This window comes from Arachis hypogaea, chromosome 18 (assembly GCF_003086295.3).
Source record: "Arachis hypogaea cultivar Tifrunner chromosome 18, arahy.Tifrunner.gnm2.J5K5, whole genome shotgun sequence".
Classification (NCBI taxonomy): Eukaryota; Viridiplantae; Streptophyta; class Magnoliopsida; order Fabales; family Fabaceae; genus Arachis; species Arachis hypogaea.
The window spans coordinates 89,724,720-89,739,018 of NC_092053.1; the positions used below are offsets into that span (position 1 = coordinate 89,724,720).

The following is a 14,299-nucleotide window of genomic DNA, read 5'->3' on the forward strand; positions in this document are numbered from 1 at the left end:
TAATTCTACTGCTCGTTTGCCTTTATGCTTAAATTGCTATAAATCCTATTTGCCTACTTGTTTTTCTGCTTTTGTTCTTTAATTATATCCTGCAATTTCTGCTTTTCAGGATGTCTGACCCTCAACACAAAGGAAAAGGCAGAGCAACCACTGGCAAACGGAAAAGAGGCAAATCCTCTATGTCTATCCTGGACATTATGCATGACGACTCCTGGCGGGAAAAGCACTTTATCCCGTAGGAGAAGGCTGACTAGCTCCTCACTGCCAATGATCCAGTTAAATTTGCAAACAGATACTGTGAGCTGAAGAATCCAGTGTTTGCCACCTCTAGAAACCTATACCTGGAGAGGACTCTGAAAATTCCAGAAGAACTACAGCAGTACACCTCCAAACAGATAAAATAGAGAGGCTGGTTCTTCTTGGAGAGAAACTTGATAGAGGTCAATGCTTCCTGGGTCCGAGAGTTTTACTGTAACTATTTCAAGACTACCCTGGATGCAGTGCACCTCAGAGGCAAACAGATTTTGGTTACTGAGGAAGCCATTGAGGACATCCTCCACCTTCAGCCTAAATCAGATCAGCCTGACGGTTACCAAAAGGCTGAAGAGGACATGCGCTTTATGATATTTGACTGAGATGCTGTCAAGCAGAGGATAGCCCTTGATCCTACTGTCCCATGGGTCATGGGAAAGAACACAGTGATGCCTAAGGGAATCAAGCTGATTTATCTGAATGATGAGGCTCGGCTCTGGCACCAGATTCTGAGCAACAATGTGATGCCGAGCACTCATGAGATAGAGCTGCCCGCTGCTATGATCACCCTCATCTGGTGTGTGATGGAGGGTAAGGACCTGTATCTGCCACATTTCATCCGACATTATATGGCCAGGGTCCATGTTAGAGGCACTCTTCCTTTCCCTTATCTGATCACCCAGCTAGGCCGTCGAGCTGACATGCCTTGGGAGCTTGCTGATGAGAAGCCACCTGTTGCAGACTGCAAGAAGATTATCCCTCACAGCAGGAAGTTCCAGGCTTTAGGCCACAGACCCCCATTCCTCACCGCTTCTGATGAGACCGCCACACCTTCAGCTACCCCTTCTTCATCCACTGCTGCACCAGCTATCACCACTGCACCTCCACCTGCCTCAGAGCCCGTTTACCACCTCGTGCACCGCTTATTTTAGTAGCTAGACTAGATGGAGTGCCGCAACCGGCGGCGATATGAGAGATCTGAGCGTCGCACCAAGCGACGCTATGAGCACCTCAAGTTGATGATCTGATCCGGCAGCGAAATCCCATCTGTGCCTGACACACCATCAGAGCCATCTGAGGAGGAGGCGGATGAGCATCAGGAGGAGACACATGCACAGAGAGAGGCTGAGCAGGAAGGACCAGAGCAGGCTGTACCACAGCATGCAGAGCCACACCAGATTCAGGCCGCAGACCCAGAGATTCCTCTACAGTCAGCGCCTCCACTGCAGCAGACAGATCCTCCTACACTTATCCAGTCTACAGACCCTCAGGCCACCTCAGAGACTCTAGCAGCCCACCCTTCCGGTGATGACACTCCTTCACACCCAGCTTGAGTGAGCATCGAGGACGATGCTATATGTTAAGTGTGGGGAGGTCGCCATCCTTGGCGTATCTTTTTGGTGAACCACTACAGACTCCTTTTTATCTTATTTTATTTATTTTTCTGTATTTTTATCTTTATTTTTATTTTTATTCTTCAGTACTTATACATTGTTCTTTTGCTGTATTTTTACTTTATTTTCGCATTTTTCACTTTAGTTTATACCTTAGACATTTAGTTTAGTTTGCAATTCTAAACTTATTAGTTATAGAATATGTGGATTAATTAGTATAGTTTACCCTTTTAGCATATAATAGTTTAGTTAAATTGAAAATAAAAGGAGTAAACTAGAAACTTTAGTAAATTAAAACAATCCACACACTTGTATATATAGCATTACATGTTAGTTAGTTAACAACATTTCATCAAGGAGGAACACTAAGATTTTAAGGGCCACCCTAATTTTTACATTGAGAATAATGGGAACTCTTGATTTCTACTTGCATGACATGTATAACTGATATATGATTTTTGAGCTAGAGAACACACAGCCTGTGAGTTTTGAGCTTAATTGTATGGTTACATTCAAACCATAGATTTTATTCCTGTGTGTTTTACCCTTCTTTTTCATTCTAATGTTCTTTACTTTGTTTTAATCTATATGTCCAATATAGAATATAGATACATACCAAGAGATGATTGAGGCCATCATTTGAATTTTTCCTCACTTATCCCCAAAAATTAGCCTACCTTTTACATCACCCTTGTTAGCCCCCTTGAGCTTTTTAATCCCCTCTTGTTCTATAAACCACATTATTAGCCTTAAGCAGAAAAACAAAATAAAAATCCCAAGTTGAATCCTTGGTTAGCTTAAGATAGAAATTGTGTATTATTTAAGTGTGGGGAATTTTATGGGAACATGGGATGACAGAAACAAAGTAGGAATTTAAAAAGAATGAGTTGTTTCAAAAAAAAATTTGGGAAGCATGCTCGTGTGAAATCAAAACAATTGAATTACCATGTGTATAAAGAAAAAAAAATGGTTGCACGCGACGCGTAAGCATCGCTAACGCGTCCGCGTCAGTTGCGAAAACAATGCAATGCAACCTATATATGTGAATGCAACTATATGATTCTTGTTCACTTGGTCAAAAGTAAATAAGCTCTTCAAGACAATCACAAATCAAATTCCATTAATTCAATTCTTATACAGTAAGAACAGATAAAAATGCAAGAAGGTAGCTCATGAAAGCAGGGAACATAGAATTTAAGCATTGAACCCTCACTGATGATGTATGTACGCTCTAATCTCTCTAGTGTATATGGTAATCACTCTATCCTTCTCTAATCATGCTTTCTAATTTTTGTTCTTCACCTAACCAATCAACAACATTTAATGTACCAATGCAAACATCATGAGGTCTTTTCAAGGTTGTAATGGGGCCAAAGTAAGGGTAAGGGTACATATATGGCTAAGTAAGCTTATAAATTGAATCTTTAATTAACCCAAGCTTTCACCTAACACACACACACACACACACACACACACACACACACACACACACACACACATATAACTTAAATGTCATACCTAGCTACCCAAAATTTCCCTTTCACATTCCTTACTCATGTATCAACTTTTATTTTAATTTTATCATATATGCATTGATCCTTGAATTTTAACTTAGCATTGGGGTAATTTTGTCCCCTTACTTATTTATTGAATATTTTTGGAAAATTTTTTTTAACATTAAAATAAACACAACTTATCAATGCACATATGATTTTAATTTTTCTTTTATAGTTTCACATAAGTAGGTACCCAAATTCCCATTATATTATCATGACACATTTCCTTATTATCATTTGTTCCCATAATCTTCCCATACTCAATTAACACACAATTCTATCTCAAGCTAACCAAAGATTCAATTGGGATATATAATTGTTTTTTCGCTTAAGGCTAGTGATGTGGTAAAATAAAGAACAAATGGGATTTAAAGGCTCAAAGTGGCTAACAAAGGTAACTTAAGGGGTAGGCTTAATTTGGATAAGTGAGCTAAATAAATAATGGCCTCAATCATATTCAAGCATATAAATATATTAAACATTAGACATATAGGATGAAACAAATTATAGATTACAATCATAGAGAAGTGAACACACAAGAATAAAATAATTATGGTTAAATAATGTAACCATGTATTTAGGCTCAAAGTCTCATAGGTTTGTGTGTTCTTTAGCTCAAAAACTATGTTCCAAATACAACTTCAAGCAAATTTAACATAAAAGTTTTGATTAAAATTAGTGAAATTTTGTTCTAAAAATAGGGTCTTAGAAAAAACTTATTGTCTTTTCTGTAACACTCTACCACACAAAGCTTTACGCTTAAGTCGTAAAACAAAGGTGATGTGGTATTACGACCTCTAAAATAAAATAAGTACATATAATAGCAGAAGAGTTATAATATGCTAGGAGCCTTGAAGGATAGGGAAAATAAAAATCGCGAGATAAAAGCGCAACGCTCAAGGAAAGAGTTAACTTGCATGCTAAGAAAACTGTAACTGTCAAACATAAGATAACAGAAGTAGGAATAGAGTGCCAAAGATACAAAATATCAAGCTCCTAACTCAGCCTGCGAAGTCAAGACTGGCCGGAGAATATTTACACATATATATACATACATATCCAAAACCCAAAAGTACATATACACAATCCTGCCTCTCCATAAACCTCTAAGAGGATCAAAAAGAATAAGTCATGCGGAGAGAAAACTAAGTACATATATATACATCATAGCATAACAAAATATCCCAGTAACCACTCCGCTTCAAGAGTCCAGACGCCTAACGAGATGCCTCTCGACCTGCATCTGAAAATTAACAACATAGTATGGAATGAGAACCGGAGGTTCTCAGTATGGTAAAGGTGCCACACACATAATATACAAGGTCCTGGGAATGCCAGAGGCAATCCTAGAACGCCGACACTCAGATTGTAGAGCTTAAAGTATTAAACAGAAGCCATAAAAGGTGGTTTCCTAGAAATATTTAATCCTAACTTAACTTAACCTTAAATCTAAGTCCTATACTGCCATTCCTCCATACCTCCAATTCCATCATGCATTTTCACAGACAAATAAACAGATAAAGGCAAACACAAGAAAGTTACAACTACTGCAGGTAACAAATACACATTTAGCATGGCAAATACAGATAGGCACACCCAATTAGAGCACAAGCAAGTAATTCAAGTAATATGCATATGATGCATGCCTGTCCTATGGCTGATGAGGCTCATCTGTCGGTTATCCAGCCAACCCGACAAGTCTGAATTGTCCTTAGACTGTCCCCCGACGTGCATCCCCAAGAGTCTATGCATAGATTTTTCTCAAATAATCAATATTGCTCAATGGGGGTAACATTCCCGGGAATTTATATAGTGCCCGGTCACACTTACGTCGTAGGGTCAACAGAGTATCGAGTTTTCAACCTGGTACACGTGGTGGCAAGCCACGGCACTTAATCCAGGGAATCTCGTATCTCAGATTATTCAAATTCATAAGCCATATAAATAATTCAATTATAATTCATCGACATCCACATCATTCCCAATTGCATCTCATTCATCATCATACATTAAACATATTCAATCCTTATCCTTCATTATATCACCTCCCATTCCATCCATCAATAGTTTCAATTCAAAACATAATTCATTCTTTTCTAAGAATCAAACTTCAAACTTAAAACATACTCACTATCTTAATAACTCAAAATCAAACCATATAACCTTTAAATCTAAATCTCTTTTAAATAATCATCTAAATAAAATCTCTAATTTTTTATAAAATTTCGGCAGCATCTCCTCTAAAACTCGGACTTTGCCACCCTTTTCGGGTCCAAACCTGCTTTCTTTTCAATTCAACATACCCTTCCTCATCATCATAACAATCACCACAATAAATCTACTTCAAATCAACAATTAAACTCATACAATATTCAAATCCAACAACCAAAATTCAACTAAGGATCATAGTTCACAAATCCTAGGCTTTTAACACAAAATACCTCATTATCACAACAACCTCCACAATAGTTATACCTCAAATCAATAATTCACCAAATCATTAGTTAATCAACAATAACATTCAACCATAATTCTCTCCAAATTAACATAACAACATTCACCATCCAAAATTAAAAACTAATTATCCAATAAACTTCAACCAAATATATTCATCGATAAATTACTAAACATTAAACATACACCTGCATTCCAACTTATCCAATGGTCATCTAGCCTAAGTTTTCACAGAACATTATATATTAAATGCAAGAAACCTAAACCATACCTTAGCCGATTTCCACGTAACGACCAAAGCTATTTATTCAAAACCAAAACAGCCCCTCAAAACTCAACTAATCCGCTTCCTCCAAGTTCCAGTATTCACAATTTCAAGCTCCAATTATTTATTTTCAACCTAATACACATTCATAATACATATATACCCAATTTAATACTCAAAGCTCAAATTTAATGAAATTAAAATAGAATTATCATATCCTCACCTTACCCAAGCTTCACATAAGCAAGAGTGAACGTTTCTCTCAAGCTAATTGGATCCTAAAACATCAGAAATCAAAGAAATTCAATATTCCCACTTAAAATTCGAAAATTGGGGGAAGATGAAGCTGAGAGTGAAATAGCAAGTTACCTATGAAATTGTTCCGGTAGAAATGTAGAGCTCGACGCGGTGAACGCGTGGCCGCAAACGGTGCGGCGATCGGAGCTCGAACGGAGGAGTTACGGGAAATTGAATTTCACGTAAACGAATTTCTCTTCTTCTCTTCCCTGGGAGGCTTGCTGCGTCGCTGAGGGAAATGAAGAGAAAATGAGCCCGTGGCTCTTTTTAATGGGCTGGTCCGGTTGAACCGACAGCCCGGTTCGGGTCCGGTTCAACCGGTTCGGTCCTTTCGGTCCATTCTTGGACCGTTTTCTTCAAAATTAGTGTCAAAATTCTCGTTTCGATGAGCTCTACCCTATTTTGATATAATATTCGCATTTCTAATCCTCCTTATTAAAAAATAATTTATTAACTAATTATCTACTAATTTAACCGGGGTTTACATTCTACCCACCTAATAAAGAATTTTGCCCTCAAAATTCAAATATAGTTACCTGAAAAGAGATGTGGATAGTCCTTTCGCATATCTGATTCGAGTTCCCAAGTATGTTCCTCGATACCAGCTCGTCTCCAAGCTACTTTTACGAATGATACTTCCCTTCCTCGTAATCGTTTAACACTGGTGTCATCAATCCTCACCGGAATTACTGGGAGTGTTAGATCTTCTCTCACTTGGATTGGTTCTGGTTCTAGAACATGACTTGCGTCAGGATTATACTTCCGAAGCTGTGACACATGGAACACATCGTGCAAATTCGAAAGGTATGGCGGTAAGGCAATTCTATAAGCCACTGGTCCAATTCTTTTCAGAATCTCAAACGGTCCAATATAACGGGGATTCAGTTTCTTGGTCTTAATAGCTCTTCCCACTCCAGTGGTTGGTGTAACTTTCAAAAAGACATGTTCTCCTTCTTCGAACTCCAAAGGCTTTCGCCTCTGGTCAGCATAGCTCTTTTGGCGGCTTTGGGCTATAAGCATTCGACTACGAATCTTCTTTATCTGCTCAGTCGTTTCGGCTATCATCTCAGGCCCTAATAAACTCCTTTCTCCAGTTTCATACCAACACAATGGAGATTGACATTTCCTGCCATACAGAGCCTCATATGGAGCCATTCCGATGCTCGCATGATAGCTATTATTATAAGCAAACTCTACTAATGGCATATACCGGTCCCAACTCGCCGGTTGGTCCAAAACACAAGCTCTTAGCATATCTTCCAAGGTCTGAATAGTTCTTTCTGACTGACCATCTGTCTGAGGGTGATACGCAGTACTCAAGCTTAACTGAGTCCCAAATGCACGCTGAAAAGCTCCCCAGAACCTTGATGTGAAACGAGGATCTCTGTCAGATATGATAGTAGAAGGCACACCATGCAACCTGACAATCTCTTTGATATACATTCGAGCCAATTCCTCCATTGTGCAACTTATTCGGATAGGAAGAAAGTGAGCTGATTTTGTCAGTCGATCCACAACCACCCAAATAGCGTCACAACCAGATCGGGTTCTAGGCAAACCTATCACAAAATCCATTGCGATACTCTCCCATTTCCATTGTGGAATCTCCAAAGGTTGAAGGGTCCCTGATGGTCTCTGATGCTCAATCTTAACCTTCTGACACGTTAAACATTTAGATACATGCAATGCCACATCATTCTTCATACCTGGCCACCAGAACATCGCTTTCAGATCCTGATACATTTTAGTGCTCCCTGGGTGAATTGAAAACCCGCTCTTGTGAGCTTCCTTCAAGATACTTTGTCGTAGGTCTCCAACATCAGGCACAATAATCCGGTTCTTGAACCTCCATAAACCATCTTGACCTTTTGACATTCTCCACTGTTTTCCCTGTTCAACTGCTGGTAATACCTTACGTAACGCTTCACTATCTTGATGAGCCTTCAGAAGTTCTGATTTAAAATCACTTGAAATCTGTAACTGACTCAAACACAAAATTCCAAATTCTTCTCTAACTCCCAAATTCAAACCTTGAAATGCCTTTAGTAACTCTTCCTCCCGTAGCATCATCCAAGCTGCATATAAAGACTTCCGACTCAAAGCGTCCGCCACAACGTTCGCTTTTCCTGGATGATAATTCAATTCAAAATCATAATCTTTCAGAAGCTCCATCCACCTCCTCTGACGCATATTCAACTCTTTCTGCTCAAAAAGATACTTCAAACTCTTATGGTCTGAGAAAACATGAAACTTAACGCCATAGAGGTAGTGCCTCCAAATCTTTAAAGCAAACACAACAGCAGGAAGTTCTAAATCATGTGTCGGGTAGTTCATCTCATGCGGCCTTAACTGCCGTGAGGCGTATGCTACAACATTCTGGTGCTGCATCAAAACACACCCCAACCCTTTCAGAGATGCATCACAATACACTTCAAACGATTCACTTGGTTCAGGTAATACCAATACAGGTGCAGTAGTCAACCTGTGCTTCAATGCCTGGAAACTCTCTTCACATTCCGGAGTCCAGATAAAAGGTGTATCCTTCCTAGTCAACTTAGTTAAAGGTAAGGCGAGCTGTGAAAATCCCTTAATGAATCTGCGATAATACCCTGCCAAACCTAAGAAACTCCTGATCTCTGTCACTGAAGTTGGTCGCTCCCAATTCATCACTGCTTCCACCTTAGCAGGATCCACAGCTACCCCCTGCTTACTCACCACGTGGCCAAGAAACTTCACTTCACTCTTCCAGAACTCACATTTAGATAGCTTAGCATATAACTTCCTGTCTCTCAGAATTTGCAGCACAGTTCGCAAATGATCAGCATGTTCCTCTTCAGTCTTAGAATAAACAAGAATGTCATCAATGAAGACAATAACAAACTTGTCCAGATACGGTCGAAAAATCCTGTTCATATAATCCATAAATACTGCCGGGGCATTAGTTAACCCGAAAGACATCACTGTATACTCATAATGACCATAACGGGTTCTGAAAGCAGTTTTCGGAATATCCTCGTCTCTAACCCTTATCTGATGATATCCGGATCGCAGGTCAATCTTAGAAAACACACTGGCACCCTGTAGCTGATCCATTAGATCATCGATTCTAGGCAACGGATATTTATTCTTCACAGTGATCTTATTCAATTGCCGATAATCGACACACAGCCGCATACTCCCATCCTTCTTCTTTACCAGTAACACTGGCGCTCCCCACGGAGAAACACTTGGTCGGATAAAATGCTTACCCAACAGATCTTCCAGCTGAGCTTTCAGTTCAGCCATTTCTAAAGGCGACATCCTATAAGGAGTAATTGAAATTGGACCGGATCCAGGTACCAACTCAATTGCAAATTCAACCTCTCGGTTAGGTGGGAATTCATTAATATCATCCGGAAACACATTTGGAAATTCACATACAACCGGAATTTGCTCTAAACTCTGATTATCACCTGATACTCCCGCAGTTAATAACATAATACCCTGACATTCGGTTCCAGAACAGTTTACTATCATAGAGTTCAAATAGTAACTATTCACCACAACCGGTGCTTCTGACCCTTCTGGCATAAACTGTACTGACTTCTCAGAACAATCAAGCAAAACATGATTCTTGGATAACCAATCCAATCCCAAAATGAGATCAAGACCAGTCATAGGCAAACAAATCAAATCATGCACAAATTCACGCTGTTGTACTCGAAAGGGAACTTGTGGACATTCTATCCTAGTCACCATAGCTTCATGAGTAGCATTATATACTTTCAAATCATAACCTAAGACCACCATTCTCAATCTTAATTCATGGGCCTTTTCAAATGCAATAAATGAATGACTTGCTCCTGAATCAAATAAAGCATTTAAGATTTTACCAGCCATTTCACAATTACCTCTAATAAGTGTCTCAGATCCCTCAGCACCAATGGTAGAAGTAGTGTATACTCTCCCCGGCTGTTGCACCCTACCAGTCTCATACTTCTTCTTCTCAGGGCAATTACTGGCTATATGCCCGGGATGTCCACAGGAATAGCACACTCCAAGTCCTAATCTACACGGAACTCCAGGATGATATTTTCCACACTTCTGACAATTCAGATCCTGCTGTGGCTGCTTCCCAAACCTTTTTCCTTGATTAGCAGTAATATTCGGCCTTCTGTAATTACCTTGACCCTGAGTCTGCTGCGAAACAAAACCTCCACGTTTGAAATTCCTACCTCTCGGAGCAAAGTTCCTCCCTGAAGGCCTCTGAAAAGGCATCCTCAAACTCCCTTTCTCTGCTGCCGCCTTCCTTACACAATCCTCAGCCACCCTACTCTTATTCACCAATTCAGAAAATACCCTGATCTCCATTGGGGCAACGAAGCTCAGAATATCGCTCCGAAGACCTCCCTCATATTTAATACACTTCCATTCAGCAAAATCTTCAGGCGCACCTTGACAGATACGAGAAAAGCGACATAACTCCTCAAATTTGCTGGTATACTCAGCAACAGTCATTTGTCCCTGCTTTAACTGCATTAATTCAAGTTCCTTGGCATTTCTAGCTGAATTAGGAAAGTATTTCTTATAGAACTCTGTCCGGAAAACCTCCCAAGGAATCGCAGCACCATCAGGCTGCAGGATACGTCGTGTTCCCTGCCACCAATACTGAGCTTCACCTTGCAACTGATAAGTCCCAAATTCAACCCATTGCTCTTCAGGAACCTGTTGTGCCTGTAACGCCCTTTCCATAGCCTGAATCCAATTATCTGCATCAGTTGGATTTGAGGTTCCCCTAAAAGTCGGAGGGCGAACTTTCAGAAATGTAGCAAGTGTCATAGGACCGTCCTCATCATTATTGTTCCCATGATTACCCTGATTTATCTGATTACCCAGTGCCTCAGCTGTTGCCTGCATAGCTGCAGCCATATTTCCCAAGGCAGCCATAAAGTCTACTGGATCAGTCCCTGTGGGTACAGGAGTAACGGTGCCTGTCCTACCTCTACCTCGCCCGCGACCGCGTCCGCGAGTCGACATCTGGTCCCTATACACACCAAACAAGTGATATTAAGTTGATCAGTCTCAATATCGCATGTCTAATGCTTTAAGTTCCAAATGCATGCTCACAAACGTTTATGCCATATATATCAATCAGATATCCTAATAGCACATAAACACATATACAGAGAATGCACAGAAGCACAATCAGTCCGTCTTTCAGGCTCTATAGGAACGAACTGCTCTGATACAATTAATGTTACACTCTACCACACAAAGCTTTACGCTTAAGTCGTAAAACAAAGGTGATGTGGTATTACGACCTCTAAAATAAAATAAGTACATATAATAGCCGAAGAGTTATAATATGCTAGGAGCCTTGAAGGATAGGGAAAATAAAAATCGCGAGATAAAAGCGCAACGCTCAAGGAAAGAGTTAACTTGCATGCTAAGAAAACTGTAACTGTCAAACATAAGATAACAGAAGTAGGAATAGAGTGCCAAAGATACAAAATATCAAGCTCCTAACTCAGCCTGCGAAGTCAAGACTGGCCGGAGAATATTTACACATATATATACATACATATCCAAAACCCAAAAGTACATATACACAATCCTGCCTCTCCATAAACCTCTAAGAGGATCAAAAAGAATAAGTCATGCGGAGAGAAAACTAAGTACATATATATACATCATAGCATAACAAAATATCCCAGTAACCACTCCGCTTCAAGAGTCCAGACGCCTAACGAGATGCCTCTCGACCTGCATCTGAAAATTAACAACATAGTATGGAATGAGAACCGGAGGTTCTCAGTATGGTAAAGGTGCCACACACATAATATACAAGGTCCTGGGAATGCCAGAGGCAATCCTAGAACGCCGACACTCAGATTGTAGAGCTTAAAGTATTAAACAGAAGCCATAAAAGGTGGTTTCCTAGAAATATTTAATCCTAACTTAACTTAACCTTAAATCTAAGTCCTATACTGCCATTCCTCCATACCTCCAATTCCATCATGCATTTTCACAGACAAATAAACAGATAAAGGCAAACACAAGAAAATTACAACTACTGCAGGTAACAAATACACATTTAGCATGGCAAATACAGATAGGCACACCTAATTAGAGCACAAGCAAGTAATTCAAGTAATATGCATATGATGCATGCCTGTCCTATGGCTGATGAGGCTCATCTGTCGGTTATCCAGCCAACCCGACAAGTCTGAATTGTCCTTAGACTGTCCCCCGACGTGCATCCCCAAGAGTCTATGCATAGATTTTTCTCAAATAATCAATATTGCTCAATGGGGGTAACATTCCCGGGAATTTATATAGTGCCCGGTCACACTTACGTCGTAGGGTCAACAGAGTATCGAGTTTTCAACCTGGTACACGTGGTGGCAAGCCACGGCACTTAATCCAGGGAATCTCGTATCTCAGATTATTCAAATTCATAAGCCATATAAATAATTCAATTATAATTCATCGACATCCACATCATTCCCAATTGCATCTCATTCATCATCATACATTAAACATATTCAATCCTTATCCTTCATTATATCACCTCCCATTCCATCCATCAATAGTTTCAATTCAAAACATAATTCATTCTTTTCTAAGAATCAAACTTCAAACTTAAAACATACTCACTATCTTAATAACTCAAAATCAAACCATATAACCTTTAAATCTAAATCTCTTTTAAATAATCATCTAAATAAAATCTCTAATTTTTTATAAAATTTCGGCAGCATCTCCTCTAAAACTCGGACTTTGCCACCCTTTTCGGGTCCAAACCTGCTTTCTTTTCAATTCAACATACCCTTCCTCATCATCATAACAATCACCACAATAAATCTACTTCAAATCAACAATTAAACTCATACAATATTCAAATCCAACAACCAAAATTCAACTAAGGATCATAGTTCACAAATCCTAGGCTTTTAACACAAAATACCTCATTATCACAACAACCTCCACAATAGTTATACCTCAAATCAATAATTCACCAAATCATTAGTTAATCAACAATAACATTCAACCATAATTCTCTCCAAATTAACATAACAACATTCACCATCCAAAATTAAAAACTAATTATCCAATAAACTTCAACCAAATATATTCATCGATAAATTACTAAACATTAAACATACACCTGCATTCCAACTTATCCAATGGTCATCTAGCCTAAGTTTTCACAGAACATTATATATTAAATGCAAGAAACCTAAACCATACCTTAGCCGATTTCCACGTAACGACCAAAGCTATTTATTCAAAACCAAAACAGCCCCTCAAAACTCAACTAATCCGCTTCCTCCAAGTTCCAGTATTCACAATTTCAAGCTCCAATTATTTATTTTCAACCTAATACACATTCATAATACATATATACCCAATTTAATACTCAAAGCTCAAATTTAATGAAATTAAAATAGAATTATCATATCCTCACCTTACCCAAGCTTCACATAAGCAAGAGTGAACGTTTCTCTCAAGCTAATTGGATCCTAAAACATCAGAAATCAAAGAAATTCAATATTCCCACTTAAAATTCGAAAATTGGGGGAAGATGAAGCTGAGAGTGAAATAGCAAGTTACCTATGAAATTGTTCCGGTAGAAATGTAGAGCTCGACGCGGTGAACGCGTGGCCGCAAACGGTGCGGCGATCGGAGCTCGAACGGAGGAGTTACGGGAAATTGAATTTCACGTAAACGAATTTCTCTTCTTCTCTTCCCTGGGAGGCTTGCTGCGTCGCTGAGGGAAATGAAGAGAAAATGAGCCCGTGGCTCTTTTTAATGGGCTAGTCCGGTTGAACCGACAGCCCGGTTCGGGTCCGGTTCAACCGGTTCGGTCCTTTCGGTCCATTCTTGGACCGTTTTCTTCAAAATTAGTGTCAAAATTCTCGTTTCGATGAGCTCTACCCTATTTTGATATAATATTCGCATTTCTAATCCTCCTTATTAAAAAATAATTTATTAACTAATTATCTACTAATTTAACCGGGGTTTACATTTTCAATCAAGTAGAACATGCATGCAACTAACCTATTACTATGCAATTTATCCTATTCTACAAAAGAAAAACT

The 14,299-nt window shown here is 39.3% G+C and overlaps 1 protein-coding gene across 3 annotated transcripts; it reads right to left on the minus strand.

Annotated features, from left to right (window-relative positions):
* Positions 1-4,123: 4,123 nt before the first annotated feature.
* On the minus strand, positions 4,124-13,982 carry LOC112773185 (uncharacterized). 3 transcript variants are annotated; one of them, XM_072225752.1, is made up of 5 exons: positions 13,812-13,982; positions 13,666-13,720; positions 13,449-13,577; positions 10,109-11,241; positions 4,124-4,445 (listed from the first exon to the last, which is right to left on the minus strand). In XM_072225752.1, exons 4-5 carry the CDS (start codon positions 11,232-11,234, stop codon positions 4,420-4,422), a joined length of 1,152 nt encoding a protein of 383 aa, XP_072081853.1. In that variant the 5' UTR covers positions 11,235-11,241; positions 13,449-13,577; positions 13,666-13,720; positions 13,812-13,982; the 3' UTR covers positions 4,124-4,419. The 3 variants fall into 3 exon arrangements, with proteins under 3 accessions (XP_072081853.1, XP_072081854.1, XP_025674029.2); XM_072225753.1 differs by lacking the exons at positions 13,666-13,720; positions 13,812-13,982 and adding an exon at positions 6,145-6,199 and having other exon boundaries at positions 4,224-4,445; positions 13,449-13,579; XM_025818244.2 differs by lacking the exons at positions 4,124-4,445; positions 13,666-13,720; positions 13,812-13,982 and adding exons at positions 5,925-6,056; positions 6,145-6,199 and having other exon boundaries at positions 13,449-13,579.
* Between the last annotated feature and the right edge of the window lie 317 nt (positions 13,983-14,299).

What these genes read in the sequence shown, in the direction of transcription:
- LOC112773185 (XM_072225752.1), bottom strand. Translation starts at nt 11,234, where the DNA reads ATGTCGACTCGCGGACGCGGTCGCGGGCGAGGTAGAGGTAGGACAGGC. An exon ending in ATCTGAGACACTTATTAGAG is followed by an intron (nt 4,446 to 10,108) that starts GTAATTGTGAAA and finishes GTTAATTTTCAG; the next exon opens with ATGCAGGTCGAGAGGCATCT.